At 36.5% G+C, this 17,086-nt stretch overlaps 1 protein-coding gene across 3 annotated transcripts in view; it reads right to left on the minus strand.

Moving 5' to 3' along the window:
• Nucleotides 1-11,059: 11,059 nt before the first annotated feature.
• SMC2 (structural maintenance of chromosomes 2) overlaps nt 11,060-17,086 on the minus strand; it is a 65,299-nt gene continuing 59,272 nt past the window's right edge. For all 3 annotated transcript variants that reach the window (XM_003407826.4, XM_010587792.3, XM_023545083.2), the window contains exons 24-25: nt 13,984-14,131; nt 11,060-12,753 (exon numbers count right to left, since the gene is read on the minus strand). In XM_003407826.4, the coding sequence (XP_003407874.3) occupies nt 12,595-12,753; nt 13,984-14,131 (307 nt within the window). In that variant the 3' untranslated portion in view covers nt 11,060-12,594. The remainder of the gene's footprint in view (nt 12,754-13,983; nt 14,132-17,086) is intronic.

Here is a 17,086-nt window from a genome sequence, read left to right on the forward strand (position 1 = left end):
GCGATGGATCCATAGAGATGATGACAGTTCAGCAGAGCCTTGAAGGTACATTTTTGATAGGAAGGGTATAGACTGACTGCCTTACAATGAGAGAAGAGCATGAGCAAAGACAAACAAAGGAGGAAGCTGGTTATCTACTGCAGACTAGCTGGAATAAAGGGGTTCAAAAAGGCAGGTAGTTTGAGACAGGCTAGGACTCTAGAAATGGCCAATTGGAGGGTTTAAGCATGCCAAACTGTTTAAACAGGGTAATGTGCACTAAGACCTATGTGCAGAATAAAGCAAGAATGAGCTTTGAGGTTGAAAAGAAGATGCTTAGTGATCGTCAAGTAATACAGCTCTTCCTACAAACTATATAAGAAAAGCTGTCTTGTAAAGGATAAAAGAAAACTCAGTCTTTAATTGGTGGCAAGAGAAAGGGCAGTTTATGTCTACCATTCTGTCATACATTTGGGCATTAGTAGCTGTATTATCTCATTAAAGTGCCATTAAATTCATAATCATAAGCCTTAAAACTAAACTGCAACCTTTGTTTTCCAGAATGTAGTTAAATATCTCTCTTTGATTCCCGCCACACATGACATTTAACAGGAGGATCCCAAATTTCTATGCAAAGAGGAATGTTCTCACTTCCAGGCACAAACCCAGGAGTATAACTAATTCATGGTGATGTTATATTATAATGGCTAAGAGCTTGGGCTCTGCAGCCAAACAGATTGAGTAGTAAATTCTGGCTTTTCTACTTATTAGTTATCTAATTTGGGGCAAGTTATTCAAGTTCCCTACTTAGAGTTGAGAAAATGTATATAGTTGGAAAAGAGTATTTTTTAAGAGCCTTTTCAGATAATGTTGATATTCTTCTTTAATACTACAACAAAATGTGTTAAGTGGTAGCTTCTTAAAATTTAGTTGTAATGTGGAATCTGAAACCATATAAACTTTTGGCATTGTGTAACATTGAAATGCATTGATCTTTCTTTCACTTTGAACGGCTATTTTACCCATGCATGATTTCATAACATCACACATTAGTCGTTTAGAAAATACCATTCACTGAGTTGTACAGATCTTCCCCATGTTAATATTTCATAGTATGATATCAAAAAATCTCTTGTTAATACTGCCATCGACTTTATCAGAAAAATCTTTATGTACTGTGAAGCTCTTGTCAAGCTCACCAGGACAGATACAAGTTTTCCAAAATTCTAATATTTATTTGAAAGCTACAATTTTATTACTGGCAGAAAATATGTCAGGTTCAAATGGCAAGATCACTTTGTTCATTTTCGAGAAATATGTACCAAATATCCAAGACTTAATAACGACAGCTTGTCTGGCAGTCACCTGTTGAAGTAAAAATGGTATTCCATGAAAAAAGCAGTTACTTAAGCTCCTAACTCAAACAACTGCACAACCGCTTTTCCACAAAGTAATCACTGTGCTTTGGTACATAGCAGAAGTGCTTTATACATAATTTTATCACTCAGATTCCTAAAGACAAGTACTCAAGGAGTTCAGACACAAAAATAATTTTTACAGCTTCACCAAAGATAGTAACAGAAACTATCATTAAGGTCCTTGTGTGGTGCAAACGGTTTGCACCTGGTTAGATTTGTTTTTGTTTACTAACCAAAAGGTTCATCTTCAAATCCACCCAGCAGCACCACAGAAGAAAACTCTGGTCATTTACCTCTGTAAGACTACAGCCACTGGAAGCCCTGTGGAATGTAGTTCTACTGACACACACAGGGACTCCGTAAGCTGGAACTGACCCGACTGGTACAGGTCATTATTATTCGCTGAAGTGTCCCCAGTTTTACCCACTATAGCTTTTGCACCATTCATGCACATGTCAATAATCAGTTATAGGAATTTCTTCATACATTTGGATACAATTCTTTTGTCAGCTATATACACAGCAAATACCTTCTCCTATTCTGTGGTTTGTCTTTTCATTTTCTGAAGAGTCTTTACAAGTTTTTTTTTTTAATTTAGTTTTGACAAAGTTCAATACATCATTTTTTTTTTTTTTTCTTTTTGTCTTGTGTTCTAAGAAATCTTTGCCTAATCTAAGGTTACAAGATTTCCTTCTGTTTTCTTCTAGAACAGTTTTAGTTATAACTTTTACTTTTTGGTCTATGATTCATATTCAGTTTTTTGGGTATGGTGTGAAATCAGGGTCAATGTTTGTGGTTTTCCATATAGGTAAAAAAAAAAAATTATTTTATCCAGCTGCATCAGTACCATTTGTTGAAAGGGCAAGTTGGTAATGACTTGTCTTTTCTCTATGTTGGTAGATTCAATTTGCTTCTTTTAAGGACTATTGTTCCTACATTCATAAGGACTTTTGTCCTGTAACTTTCTTATTTTGTAATGTCTTTGTCAAGTTTTAGTATTAGGATAACACTAGCCTCAAATTACAAAGTGTTCTCTCCCTGTTTTCAGACTTTAAGATTGGTGTTCTCTTTCTTGGCTGGCAAAACTTACAAAGTGAAAAAGAAACCACGTGAGATTAGTGTTCTTTGTGCGAGGATATTGAATAGTAATCATAACTTCATTAATAAATGTGGGGCTATTCGGGGTGCTCCTTAGAAGCAAGGATGGCGAGACTATGTCTCACATACTTCGGACATGTTATCAGGAGGGATCAGTCCCTGGAGGACATTAGAAAAAAAAAAAAAATTTTTTTTTTTTTTACGGTTGGTAAATTAGAGGGTCAGCGAAAAAGAGGAAGACCCTTAATGAGATGGATTGACACAGTGGCTGCAACAATGGGCTCAAGCATAGCAACAATTGGGAGGATGGCGCAGAACCCGGCAGTGTTTCCTTCTGTCGTGCATAGGGTCCCTATGAGCCAGAACCGACTCAATGGCACCTAACAACAACAATTCAGATTTTATTCTTGTGTCAGTTTTGGTGAGTTTTATTTTTCAAAGAATTTTCCCACTTGGTCTAAGTTGTCAAATTTATTGCCATAAAATATGGTCTTATTTTTTTAAGTCTAGGTAAGCTTCAGAGTGACTTTCCTGATATTGGTCATTTGTAATTTCTCTGGTTTACCTGATTGATCCAGCTTGGACTACACCAATTTTATCTTTCCAAGAACCAGCTTTCTTGGTTTTATTTATTTTTCATTTCTTTAAATTGTTTTAGGTGGAAGTTTACAATGCAAATTAGTTTCTCATTCAAAAATCTGTACACAAATTGTTTTGTGACATTGGTTGCAATCCCTGCAACATGTCAGTATGCTCCCCCTTTCCCTTCACATCCTATGTTCCCTCTGTGCATTCGTCCAGGTTTCCTGTCCCTTTCTGCCTTCTCGTCTGCTTTTGGGCAGATGTTACCCATTCAGTCTCCTATACTTGATTGAACTAAGGAACATGTTCCACACGTGTGTTAGTTTTATACACCTGTCTGGTCTTTGGCTGAAGGTGGACCTCGGGAGAGGCTTCAGTTCCGAGTTAGCAGGGTATTCAGGGGGCCATAGTTTCACGGGTCCCTCCAGTCTCTGTCAAACCAGTACGTCTGTTCTGCTTTTTGTCAATCTGAAATTTGTTCTATATTTTTCTCACACTCTGTCTGGAGCCTTCTATTGTGATCCCTGTCAGAGTGGTCAGTAAAGGTAGACAGGCAGCATCTATTTCTTCTGGGCTCAGACTGGTGAAGGCTGTGATTCATTTGCTCCATTAGTTCTTTGGACTGATACTTTCCTTGCTTCTTTAGTTTTCTTCATTATCCAATGCTCCAAATGTGATATGACCAATATATGTATCTTAGACGGTTGCTCACAAGCTTTTAAGATCCTGTGCCGTACTCACCAAAGTAGTATGTACGTTTTCTTTATGAATTATGTTATCCCAATTGACCTAGATGTCCCCAAGACCCTGATCTCCAACCCTCAGCCCCAGTAACTCTCCCTCAAGGTACTGGATGTGTCTAGGAAATTCTATGGCTTTGCCTTGGTCAAGTTGTGTAGACGTTCCCTACATTGTGTTATCTTTCCTTTCACCCAAGTTAACACTTGTCTACTATCGAGTTAGTGACTTCCCTTCCCCAACACTCCCCTCCTTTGTAACCATCAAAGAATGTTTTGTTTTGTTTTTTTCCTTTTCTGTCTGTAAACATTTTCTTGAGCTTTTATAATACTGGTCTTGTATATGTGTCCTTTTGTGATTGACTTTTTACACTTTGCATAATACCCTCCAGATTCATCCATGTTATGAGATGTTTCATGGATTCACCATTGTTTTTTATCGTTGCATAGTATTCCATTATGTGAATGTACCATATCTTGTTTACATATTCACTTGTAGATGGGCACTCTGGTTGTTTCCATTTTTTGCTATTATGAATAGTGCTGCGGTGAACATGGGTGTGCATATGTCTATTTGTGTGACAGCTCTTATTTCTCTAGGCTATATTCCTAGGAGTAGGATTGCTGGGTCATATGGTATTCCTATTTCTAGCTTTTAAAGGAGGCACCATATCATTTTACATAGTGGTTACATCATTTTACATCCTCACCAGCACTGCATAAGAGTTTCAATCTTCCCTGCAACTTCTCCAACATTTGTTATACAAATTTTTTATTTGTACCAATAATGTCAGGGCAAGATGATACTTTATTGTAGTTTTTTATTCTCATTTCTCTAATGGCTAATGATCAGAAGTATTTCCTCATATCTATTAGCTGCTTGAATGTCTTTTTTATGAAGTGTCTGTTCATATCCTTTGCCCATTTTTTAATTGGATTATTTGTGTTTTTGTTATTGAGGTGGTGAATTATGCTATGGATTTTAGAGATTAGATCCTTGTCTGATATGTTGTAGCCAAACTTTCTTCCCAGACCGTAGGTTCTCTTTTTACTCTTTTGGTGAAGTCTTTTGAAGAACCTAAGTGTTTACTTTTCAGGATATCCCAGTTTTCTAGTTTATCTTCTGGTGTTTGTACATTGTTAGCTATGGTTTGCATTGAATTTGTGCCATTTATTAGGGCCCCTAGCATTGTTCCTAATTTTTCTTCCATAATCTTTATTGTTTTAGGTTTTACATTTACATCTTTGATCCATTTTGAGTTAGTTTTTGTGTATGGTGTTGAGGTATGGGTTCTGTTTCATTTTGTTTCAGGTGAACATCCAATTTTGCTAGCACGATTTGTTAAAAAGACTGTCTTTCCTCCATTTAATGAAATTTGGTCCTTTGTCATAGATCACCTGACCATAGGTAGATGGATTTACATCTAGGTTCTCAATTCCGTTCTATTAGTCTATGTATCGGTTGTACCAGTACCAGGATATTTTGACTACCGTGGCTAGATAGTAGGTTCTGAGATCAGGTAATATAAGGCCTCCTACTTTGTTCTTTTTCTTCAATAATGCTTTGCTTATCCACGACCTCTTTCCTTTCTATAAAGCTGATGACTTTTTCCATCCTGATAAAGAATGCTATTGGTATTTGGATCAGAATTGCACTATATCTCTAGATCACTTTGGGTAGGATTGACATTTTCAGAATGTTGAGGCTTCCTATGCACAAGCATAGTATGTTTTTCCACTTATGTAGGTCTCTTTTGGTTGCTTGCAATAGCATTTTGCAGTTTTCTTTGTATAGGTCTTTTATGTCCTGTGTAAAGAATTTTATTTTTTTAGAAGCTATTATAAAGGGTATTGTTTTCCTAATTTCCTTTTTGAAGCTCTCTTTGTTGGTGTATAGGAATCCAACTGATTTTTGTATGTTGATTTTATATCCTGCTACTCTGCTGAATCTTTCTATTAGTTCTAGTAGTATTCTTCTGGAATCTTCGAGGTTCTCTAAGAATAGGATTATATCATCTGCAAATAGGGATAGTTTTATTGATTCCTTTCCAATTTGGATGATCTTTGTTTTTCTTGCCTTATTGTTCTAGCTAGGACTTCCAGCACAATGTTAAATATGAGGAGTGATAAAGGGTATCTTTGTTTTTTTCCTGTTCTCAGGGGAAATGCTTTCAGTCTCTCTCCATTGAGGATGATGCTGGCTGATGGTTTTGTAGAGATGCCTTGTATTATGTTAAGCAATTTCCCTTCTATTCTTATTTTGCTGAGAGTTTTTATCAGGAATGGGTGGTGCACTTTATCAAAAGACTTTTCTGTGTTAAGATGATCCTGAGATTTTTTTCTTTTGTTCTATTTATGTGGTGTGGTGGATTACATTGGTTGATTTTCTAATGTTGAACTGTCCTTACACACCCGGTATGAGTTCCACTTGTTCATGGTCTATTTTTGTTTGTTTGTTTGAATAGGATGCTGAATTCTATTGGCTAGAATTTTGTTGAGAATTTTGCATCTGTATTTATGAGATGTTGGTCTGTAATTTTTTGTAATGTCTTTGCCTGGCTTTGGTATCACGGCTATGCTGGCTTCATAGAATGAATTCGGGAGTATTCCTTCTTTTACTGTGCTCTGAATTAGTTAAGAGTAGTACTGGTGTGAACTCTTCTCTGAATGTTTGGTAGAATTCTCCAGTGAAGCCATCTGGGCTGGGGTTTTTTTTTTTTTTTTTTTTTTAATTTACTTTTCAATCCCTTCTCTTCTGTGTCTGTTTAGATTTTCTATCTCACTTTGTGTTAGTTTAGGTAGGTAGTGTTTCTAGAAATTTGTCTATTTCCTGCAGGTTTTCAAATTTGTTGGAGTATAATTTTTCACAGTATTCCATAACGACCCCTTTTATTTTAGTTGGGTCTGTTGTAATGTCCCCATCTCATTTTTTATTTGTATTATTTGCTTCCTCTCCCGTTTTACTTTTGTCAGTTTGGCCAATGGTTTGTCGATTTTGTTGATCTTTTCAAAGAACTTTTGGTTTTGTCGATGCTTTCTATTGCTTTCTGTTTTCCATTTATCTCTGCTCCATTATTTCTTTTCTTTTGGTGACCGTGGGCTTCTTTTGCTGTTCTCTATTTGTTCGAGTTGTAGGGCTAACATTTTGGCCCTTTTTTCTTTTTTGATATGTGCATTTATTGCTATAAATTGACCTTTGAGTACTGCCTTTGCTGTGTCCCAAAGTTTTTGGTATGATGTGTTTGTATTCTCATTTGATTCTAGGAAGTTTTTTATTCCACCTTTGATTTCTTCTATTACCCAGTTGTTTTTAAGCAAGGTGTTATTCAGTTTCCATGTATCTGATTTTTTTTCTCCTTGCTCTTCTTATTATTGATTTCTACTTTTATGGCGTTGTGATCAGAGAAGATGCTTTGTATTATTTCAATGTTTTGGATTTTATTTAGGGTTGCTTTGTGGCTTAAAATGTGGTCTATTTTGAAGAATGTTCATGTGCATTGGACAAAGAATGTGTACTTTGCTGCTGTTGGGTGTAGTGTTCTCTATTTATGAGGTCAATTTGGTTGACTTTTGGCCTTCAAATCTTCTCTATCTTTGTTGAGTTTCTTTCTAGATGTTCTGTCTATACCAAGAGTGGCGTGTTGAAGTCACCTACCATTATCATAGAACTATTTCTCTTTTCAGTGCTGTTGAGAGTTTTATGTATTTTGGGGCCCTGATGTTGGGTGTGCAGATATTTATCAAGGTTATATCTTCTTGGTGGATTGTCTCTTTAATCATTATATAATGTCTTCCCTTGCCTTTTATGGTTAATTTTGCCGTAAAAACTATTTTATCAAAGGTTAGTATTGCCACTCCTTTCCTTTTTGGGTTACTGTTTGCTGGATATATTATTTTCCAACTTTTGGCTTTTACTATATATGTGTCTTGGTATAGTGTGTCTCTCGTAGACAGCATATTGAAGGGTCTTTTTTTTTAATCCATTCTGCCACCTTGTCTCTTTACAGGCACATTTAAGCCATTTACATTCAGTGTGATTATTAATAAGTATGAGTTTACTGCTCATATTGCTGTGCTTTTTTTGTGATGCTGACATTTGTTCTTCTTACTCTCTTGGGCTGATTGCCTTCTGTTTGTGGATTTTCTTTCATTTTTATAGATTTTGTGTTTACTGAGACTTCATATTTTTATCCTGATGAGTAGGTTTATTAGCTTTCTTTGTGGTTATCTTGAAATTTACCCTTATTGTCCTGAGTTTGAACCAATCTTTTATTACCTGATACCACACTGACTTCCTCTCCGTTTGAAAGTTCTATATCTACACCATTTATTTCCCCTTTTATTGTTTTGACAAGTGTCATTTACAGACTGATATTTCTGTTTCTCTGTTATAAGTCTTTTAACTTTGTTTCATTATTGAGTTCTTTACCTAGGATAGTATCTGGCTGATGCTGTCTTGTGTCCAAGACTACAGTTGTTGTCTGATGTTGTTGGTTCTCTAACCAAAGGACTCCCTTTTAATATTTCTTGTAAGCTTGGTTTGGTTTTTCTCTTAATTTTTATCTAGAAATAGCCTAATTTCACCATCATATTTGAGAGAATTTTGCAGTACATATTCTTCTTGGCTGACAGTTTCTCTCAAGATTTTATATATGTCATCCCATTCCCTTCTTGCCTGCATAATTTCTGGCGAGTAATCAGAGCTTAGTCTTATTGTTTCCCTTTTGTAAGTGACTTTTTGTTTTTCTCCAGCTGCCCTCAGGATTGTTTTTGATGTTGGCAAGTGTGATTATATGTCTTGGTGACTTTCTTGGGGCTCTATCTTATAAAGGGTCATTGAACTTCATGGATGGTCAGCTTCTCTTCTATGACACTTGGTAAGTTTTCTGCCAGCAAATCTTCAATACTCTGTTTTCCATTTTCACCCTGTTCTGAAACTCCAATCACATGCAAATTTTTGCTCTTGATTGTATCCCATTTAATTCTTAGGTTTTCTTTTTCTTCATTCTTTTCTCAATTTTTCTTCAAAGTGGTGTCCATGGATTTGTCTTCAGTATCGCTATTTCTTTCATTGTTCCAAATTTGCTCCTAAAATCTTCTATTGAGTTGCCCATTTCTGCAATTTTATCCTTTGAATTTCTAGTTGCTGTTTTTTTATGATTCCTATTTATTTTGACATTTTGTTCCTGTGTTACTTTCCTGAATTCTTCTATTGCCTTGCCTGTGTTATTGATTTTGGCTGTTTTCGTTGGTCTTGTTTCCCATGATTTTGTCTATTTTTTCCTTGATTTATTTCCTAATCTGTTGGATTTATTGTATGTTCATTTATTTCATCCTGCTTCTTTTGTTTTGCCAGGGTGGGTGGGCTGGCTGTGCTTTGCTGCTTGCTTATCTGTGGGCACAACAGCTCTTACCACCTTGTCTGGGTGGGCAAGGCAGCAGCAGGCAGAGCAAGCCTACTTTATCTTACACTGGTTTGGCATGGTGGCTGAGGGTGGACTGGGCAGGCACTGTTTGTCTCCTGGTGCTGGTCCAGCAGTGTGGAAGCATTCACAGCCCATCGCCTGAGAAACAGGGGAGTTGGATAGGGAGTGGTAGAGGCTCACTTCCCCCCATTCAGTGGCTGGTTGAGTGGCAGGAGGAAGGGCAGGCAAGCCCACTGCAGTGGTGGGCCTGAGCCAAGGATGCTGTAGTTGAAGCAGCACAGTGAGGGCTGGCAGGAAGGAGTGATGTACAGGACTAGGTAGGGGGAACAAAGAGGAAAAAAAGGTAGCTGGTAGGCCAGTGGAAGAGGGGGTGAGTGTTGTAACGGCCTAGGTGGGAGGGAGGGAGGAAGAAAAAAAAAAAAACAGAAAAAAATGGTGCTACAGGATCCAGTGGATGGAAGCAGAGTCAACCTGGGGTGGCACCTCACCAGGGGCTCTCTAGCAACGGTGGTATAGTGTGGCCCAGCGGGAAGAGGTAGACGCGGCATACAGGGCTAGGTGGGAGGGAGAAAGAAAAGGTAAGATTAAAAAAAAAAATGGCACAAAGGTAGCCAGCGGGTGGGGCAGGGCAGACCTAGGCTGGTGACCTGCCAGTGGCTCTCTACCCATGGTGGTGTGGTGTGGCCTGGTGGATGGGGTAGAGGTGGCATATAGGGCTACATGGGATAAAGAAAAGATGGGGGAAAAATGGCACTGCAGGAGCCGGTGGGTGGAGGTGGAGCAGATCCGGTTTGACAATGGGTGGTAGTTCTCTAGCCAAGTCGCATACCATCATCCATCTGGAGGGGTGGCATATGGGGCTAGGTAGAAGGGAGAAGAGGAACGGGGAAAAATGGCATGACAGGAGCCAGTGGGTGGGGGTGGGGCAGACCTGGGGTGATGCCAAGCCAGTAGCTCTCCAGGTGAGCACAGGGCAGAAGGGTAAGGAGTGGGAATACATATTTCTTGCTTTACTGGGTACTATCTACTGTTGGGAGCTCTGTGAAGTTGCCTTCCCATACTCCCTGTACAGGGTAATTTCTGGCTGTGCTCCAAGATGGTGAAGCTTTGCCATGTTAGCTGGCAGGCGATCAGAAACTCTGTATCTCTCCTTGTTCTGTTTTTGTTCAGTTTCTTCTTCCATTAGGTGTTTGATCTAGTTACCCCTTCACTGGAGACTTAGGGTTCCAGGGATTGATGTTTGTATCTGTTTTACTTAATTTTTCAGGTCTTTGCTGCAGAGGTACAGCATGAAACATCCATTAGGGTGCCACGTTGGCTCCAGCTCCCAGCTTTTGGTTTTATTTTCTCCATGGTTTTGTTTTATACATTGTTGATTTCCACCCTTCATTATTTTCATCCTTCTACTTACTATGAGTTTACTTTGCTCTTTAGAATATAATGTAGAACCTTAAGCTATTCAATTTATCTTCTTTGTTGCCTAACATAAGCATTTAAATTTATCCATTTCTAACAATTTTTAAAAAATTGAAACTAGTATGGCTATGAATGAGACTATGTAGATGTATGAAATAAATGTGCCTGTCACGCCTTCTGTCTAATCAAATAGCATTACTCACAAAACTTTAACATGTTTGAGAATTTTTTATCATAGCAAGATTATATGTAAGACAAAAACTGGGAAAGTACACAAACAGAAAATTTGTAGCAGAGGAAGGTAAATTAGTACACTTTGCCTAATGTTCAACCCATGAATTGTTTTTTAGAATGCTGGTTATAGCTATTACATGAGAAAAATTAACAGCCAGTGCTGTCAAGGTTGTGGTCAAACTGCTTTGCTACTCTTTATTGGTGACAGTGTGCACTGATACAACTCTTTTGGAAAATAATTTGTGATACATTCAAAAGGAAACGAGTATTTTCATATATCCATTATCTGTAATACTGGGTTCCCTGTAACTATATTTACAGCTATGCCTCCCTCTCTTCCGCATAGTAGATAGAAGCAAATCAAGATTCAACACTTTCCAATGTGCACCATGACATTCAGTTACCCAGGTGTTATCTGACATCTTAAGATATGCATGGAGAATGAATGGTAAGAAGTGACAAACCCAGGGCCAGAAAGTATGAGCATTTATCAGGGAGAGGATAACAATAACATTAAGTAACTAGGACTCAAGGATCAAGAAGGGATAGTGGAGAAAAAAATAACATACCCAAGATCAGATTAAATTAAGTCAGGTCACAGCTTTCAGAATTCAGTCTGAGGACACTATTCTGGTGATGTACCTTGAAATGCTAAGAAGTATACATAGTATTCTTATATTGTTTAGGCTCCATTTTCTAGATCTTAAAGAAACTTTACCCCTTTGAAATGGAAAGTAGCAGAAGACACTAAAAACTGTAATAATTGTTACCTCTGAGGTCTTTTGGTAGAACTGATGAATCAATTTATGGATTTATACACATATCACACTAAACGAAGCATAGATAAGATTTGATTTAGTCTGCTGGCTCCTAAATTCTCATTCACCAATAGATTGTTTTGGTTGGATATATGCAAAGGCTGACAAAAATCTATTTTGAAATTATCAGGAGACTTCAGATTAATTTTGCAGTAGACAGCAGCATGCAACATACCTTCTCCCAAGTTTTTCTTAAAACACTCATGAGAATAATTTAAAAAAAAAAAAACAAGGTGCAGAGACCAATTATTAAGCATATAAACATGATATTCAAACACCATTAAAATAAGAGGAATCTTTCAAGACCTGCTTCCCAGGCTGAGTCTAGCCAGGGAGCTGGCACTGTGTCTTCAAGGAACTAGCCTCAGCTAGCACAGTGCATGCATAAGAGCTTTCTTTGTGTTCCCTTTGTTGGTCCAGCAACTAAGTGCTTTGAAATTCTCTTATCTGAATGACTTTATTAGCAACAGAAAACACATTAATATTGCTTTAGGAGTTAAACTATTTAAAAGCTGACTATCAATTAATTATATTTATCCTATAATTTCATCTGTTTCTTTGTGTTCTTGCTTTTACATACAGGATTTACCACTATTTCAGGCTCTCTAATATATAAAAAACGTATATAAGAAAAAACATTTAATAATATGCATAAAATCACAATCACAGTAATTGTACCATAGTTACACTAATTAGGAATCTATGCTCATTTATAAGTGATTATATAAGGGAAGAAAATATGGACCTTGAAAATATGTGTTAAGTGACAAAATAACATTCAATCGTTATATTAACAAATTAGATAAATCCTAAGTTCTTAAAAGTTTACATTTAAAAACAGGTCAAGACGTAGGAGTAAATTTGTATTTCAAACTTCTACACGTGATCATTTGGGTCCTTTTGCCTTGGATTTCAATTCTTTTGGAATCTTTCCATTTTGACATTGAGTAAATCTGGATACTGTAGAAACACCATCCACAAACTTGGTTTTGAAAAGAACGTTTGCATTGTTGAACATACCTTCTTTTAGGGACACCACAATGAACTTAAAGAAAAAAGAAAAAAAGGCATTAGAAAATATTTTTTGTAGTATTTTTGAAGAAGTTCACTGCTTTTTTTTTTTTTTAATATATATTAGGGTTAAGAATTATTCAAGGGTCATTTTGATTTTGTTATTTCTTTAAATGCTTGACTCCAAGCAACTGCACATCCTCAAATGAAAATAACAAATAGCCATGGTATTTCTGAATCATGGCACCCTCCACCCCAATGTACTGCACAGGGCTTTCACTGGCCAATTTTTTGGAAGTTGATCACGAGGCCTTTCTTATGAGACACCTCAGGGTGGACTTGAACCTCCAAGCTTTCAGTTAGCAGCTGAGCTTTAGTGTAAACCATTTGTACTACTCAGTGGTTCCGCTTATGATACGAGGCATTCTACCTTTCCATATTAGGTTTTAGGAGTCTGTTAAATTTTACCTTCGGTGCTTCATTATCCAAGCTGACTATTGTCTGGTGGTTGGCTGCTTATTGCTATCTTCTGCTGCTGGCACTAAATGTTTTGTTGTTAGCTCTCTTACTGCCAAAGTGAAATATTTTGCTTCAAAGTCCTGGAGCACCACCACCAGCCCAAGTGGAACCGTTACATGATTAAGAAAAGGGGACCCTTCCTTTGTATGGTTGAGAAAAGGTGCTGCTTTACTGCTATCTGCCCCAAGAACTGCCATCATAAACACACAATATATGACAAATATAAGAAATGAAGACCCCTGCGCTGTACCATGCATAATCTACACAAACATATTTGGCAACCTCAATTCCTACAGCAGCAGTGCAATAAAAACAAACTGTTCTAGTTTCAAGGGACTTTTCTCCACTTTTTAGGCAGGAGAAATGCGACTTCCCTTATGCCTCATATGACTTTCTGTCATCTAGGCATATTCCTGAAATAGTCTTGTGTTTATTGTACATCTTTCTGGCAGCTAGCTGGAAAAAGTAACTGCATTAACTCAAAATCAATGACAAATTATGACAAAATTGGATTCTCTCTCATGCTACAATCAATAATTCTAATGCTAGGTTCTTTCTTTAAAAGGAGACCAAACTCTTTCATTCTATACTCACTTGAAATAAGTATATACTTAATAGAAATACAATAACTTTAGTATACCTCAACCTTAAATCTTAAAATACTGACTACTGCTAAAGTATAGTTTTAAGAAAAAAAATACCATAAATAATAAACTACTACTGAAACGTATTTCCTGGTTCTTACCTGAGAATGTGTGAAATGAGTACGTAGCATCTGTCCGATGTTCTGGGTATGAGAAAGATCTAAGGCTGCATCTACCTCATCCAGGATATAAATTGGAGCAGGTTTGAAGAGGAGCATGGACAATATTAATGACAGTGCCACTAAAGACCTAAGAAAAAAAGGCCAGTGGAAGAAAAGCCATTTTTACCAAAACAGTGAAGCAATTCTGCCATCTTGTTATTATTGTGAATAGTGCAGATTAATCTGAATGTCATAAAAAGAATCTTAAGACCCAAAGTTCAGTACTTCTTTTGTTGTATTGATACGATTTTTATTTTAGCTTTCCGTTTTTTCCTCTCTTCAATGAGTTCCATTTTGAATAAGACAGGTTTATATTCTTCTTTGCATTCAAATAATCAGGAATCTTAAGCCCATTCCTAAAGAAAAATTCTTCAATTTTACCTCATTAGATTGTTTTTCAATCTGAAAATCTTTGAAAAACCAGTAATGTTGAAGATAAAAACTTTAAGTGTCGCATAAGCATACTATTTTCAAAAGGCAATTTTAATTTTGCCTTATTATCTTCAACACCTGCCCAAAATAAAGACTGTTTTAGTTTTAATAGCATTTTTTTCTCTTTCCTCCCTCAACTGCTTATTAGATGCCCAGGCTAAATGGTAACTTATTAAGACAATAGCTGTTTTCCTGTAATAGTATAGCTGGCCTAGGTGCACTCTTTCAAACTTTTATTATGTATATATACACATACTTTTTTTTTGCAGTATTTGAGAGTAATTTGCATAGATTATGGCCCATTACCCTAAGTACTTCAACGTGTTGGCTGGAAGCTCAAACAATCATCTAAAATGTGTATTTACTCCTACTCACAGATTTCATAGCTCTGTTTTTAGTTCTCTTCTACCTTACCACCATCTTTAATTACGGCTTTTTTTTTTTCATTTGAATCTGGAATGAGGAGTTGTAATTCTTAAGAAATGTATATTTCATAAAAAAGCCTTGCTTATTTTAATACAGAATATTTATAGTTACTTAGTATTAAGGAAAAAATACAATATTTGCAACATATTTATTCTGTAACATCAAATACCTCCTGATATGCGACACTAGAATAACTGGTCAAGCTAATGCTCATAGCATTCCAACAGGGTATTAAGAAGCACATAAATATAAACAGTAAGGAAATGTGTGCACATGTGGAGAGGTATAAGAATGTGAAACCAAGATCTCTAGAAAAGGAAATGAATGAAACAGTGCAATGAAAAATAAAGCACAGAGAGTCTGACACTCACCTCTACAGAAGGGAGCTGAGGTCATTTAAGCAACCTAAAATTATTTTCCATTGGCCTCCGCTATGCCAAACGTCTAAGGCACTGAGCTTTAAACTTAAGAAGATATTTCGCCAAGAGTTAAACTGCTGTTCATCTTCATTATGGAAATAACTTATAGGTTCCACTAAGAAGAAAAGCATATATTTTCTAGTTTCCTCAAAAACATTTTCTAAAGACTGGCAAAAAAGTTGTAGGGTTCAATTTTGGTTAACATCTCTGTAAGGCAGAAGCCATCTTTAGACTCTTAAAATATTTAGGCATTTTATTAATTGTGAAAAATACAGACGGGACTGCTTCTACTCAAAAAATGACAAAGGATTTCATAAAAAAAAAATTAATAGGTCTCAGTATTCTCTACATAAGAGGAGTTACATGAGGGTTCTATAGGGCATTTGAAAAAAATTCAAGAACTATTGATTGTCATCCTAGAAAAAAAAATCACCACTAAGTTAATTACTCTCTTCATTACATGAATGTTTATAATTTTCCCAGGAGGCTTTAATTATTTGGCTGTCTACAGATAGAATGTCTGGCAATATGACATTCTAAGTTTCTATCAGTATACGGCCTTTTGGAATCAACGTGTAATGGCTAAGAAAGACATCCCTAAATTCTATACCAAGCCATCTCTAGCATTCTTCATTCCCTTGTGTAGATCCAAGTTTCCATTTGGTATCATTTTCATTTGAAGAACTTCCTTTAACTTATAGTGTAACTCTACTGGGACCAAATTCTTCCAGCTTTTGTTTGTCTAAAAAAATATTTATATTGCTTTCACTTTGAAGAATATTTATTAGATAAAGAGGTCTATTAGGTTGTTACGTTTTTCTTTCAGTGCTTCACAAATATTATTCCAGACCTCTGGCTCGCATAGTTTTTTGATGAGAAGTCTTTTATTTCTATTTTTGTTCTGCATATGTCTTTTCTCTTCCGGTTGCTTTTAAAATTTTCTCTTAATCACTGATTTTTAGCAATTTTACATGACATGTCCTATTGTGTTACTGTGTATTTGTTTATCCTGATTGGGGTGCACAGAACTCTTAGGTCTGTGGCTAGAGCAGCACTCATCAAACTGGGAAATTCTGGGGCCATTATTTCTTTAGGTATTTTTCTGTACTATCCTTTCTTCCGTAACTCCAATTACAAGTATGTTAGACTGCTTGATATTGTCCCAGAGGCCGCTGAATCTCTTCATTTTTTTATTTCTTAGTTTAGCTTGAATAGATTCTACAACTATGTCTTCAAGTTCGCTCATCTTTCTTTGGCAGTGTCTAATCTGCTGTTAATCTCATGCAGTGAACTTCTCATTTCAGGTATATTTCTCTCTAGAAGTTCCACTTGATTTTTTTTTTAACAGGCTTCATTTCTCTCATTATGTTCACGTTTTCCAGTAAGTACTTGAAAATAGTTACAGTAACTCTAACATCTTGTTTGTTAATTTCATCATCTGTCATTTCTGGGTCTGCTTCTACTGACTGCTTTTTTTTTTCTTCGGTTTTAAGTCACATTTTCTTGATTTTTATCCAGTAATTTTTATATGTGCTGGAGACCATGATTATGTTATTGTGTTGGGCTTTTATCTGACAAATTAAATGCAGGTCATCTTGATCCCTTCAAGGCTTACCGACTTTGCTAGGGTGTGCCTAGAATAGCTTTCACTTCAGGAAACAGTACATGCTTAATGCAAGATTCAACTCTGGAGCCTCCCAAAATTCTAATCTCTGTCTCTTTAATTTAGTGACACTACTGGGTTCTGTTTAGGTTTATTTCCTGCC

The sequence above is a fragment of the Loxodonta africana genome, chromosome 9, assembly GCF_030014295.1.
Source record: "Loxodonta africana isolate mLoxAfr1 chromosome 9, mLoxAfr1.hap2, whole genome shotgun sequence".
In the NCBI taxonomy this organism is placed as follows: Eukaryota; Metazoa; Chordata; class Mammalia; order Proboscidea; family Elephantidae; genus Loxodonta; species Loxodonta africana.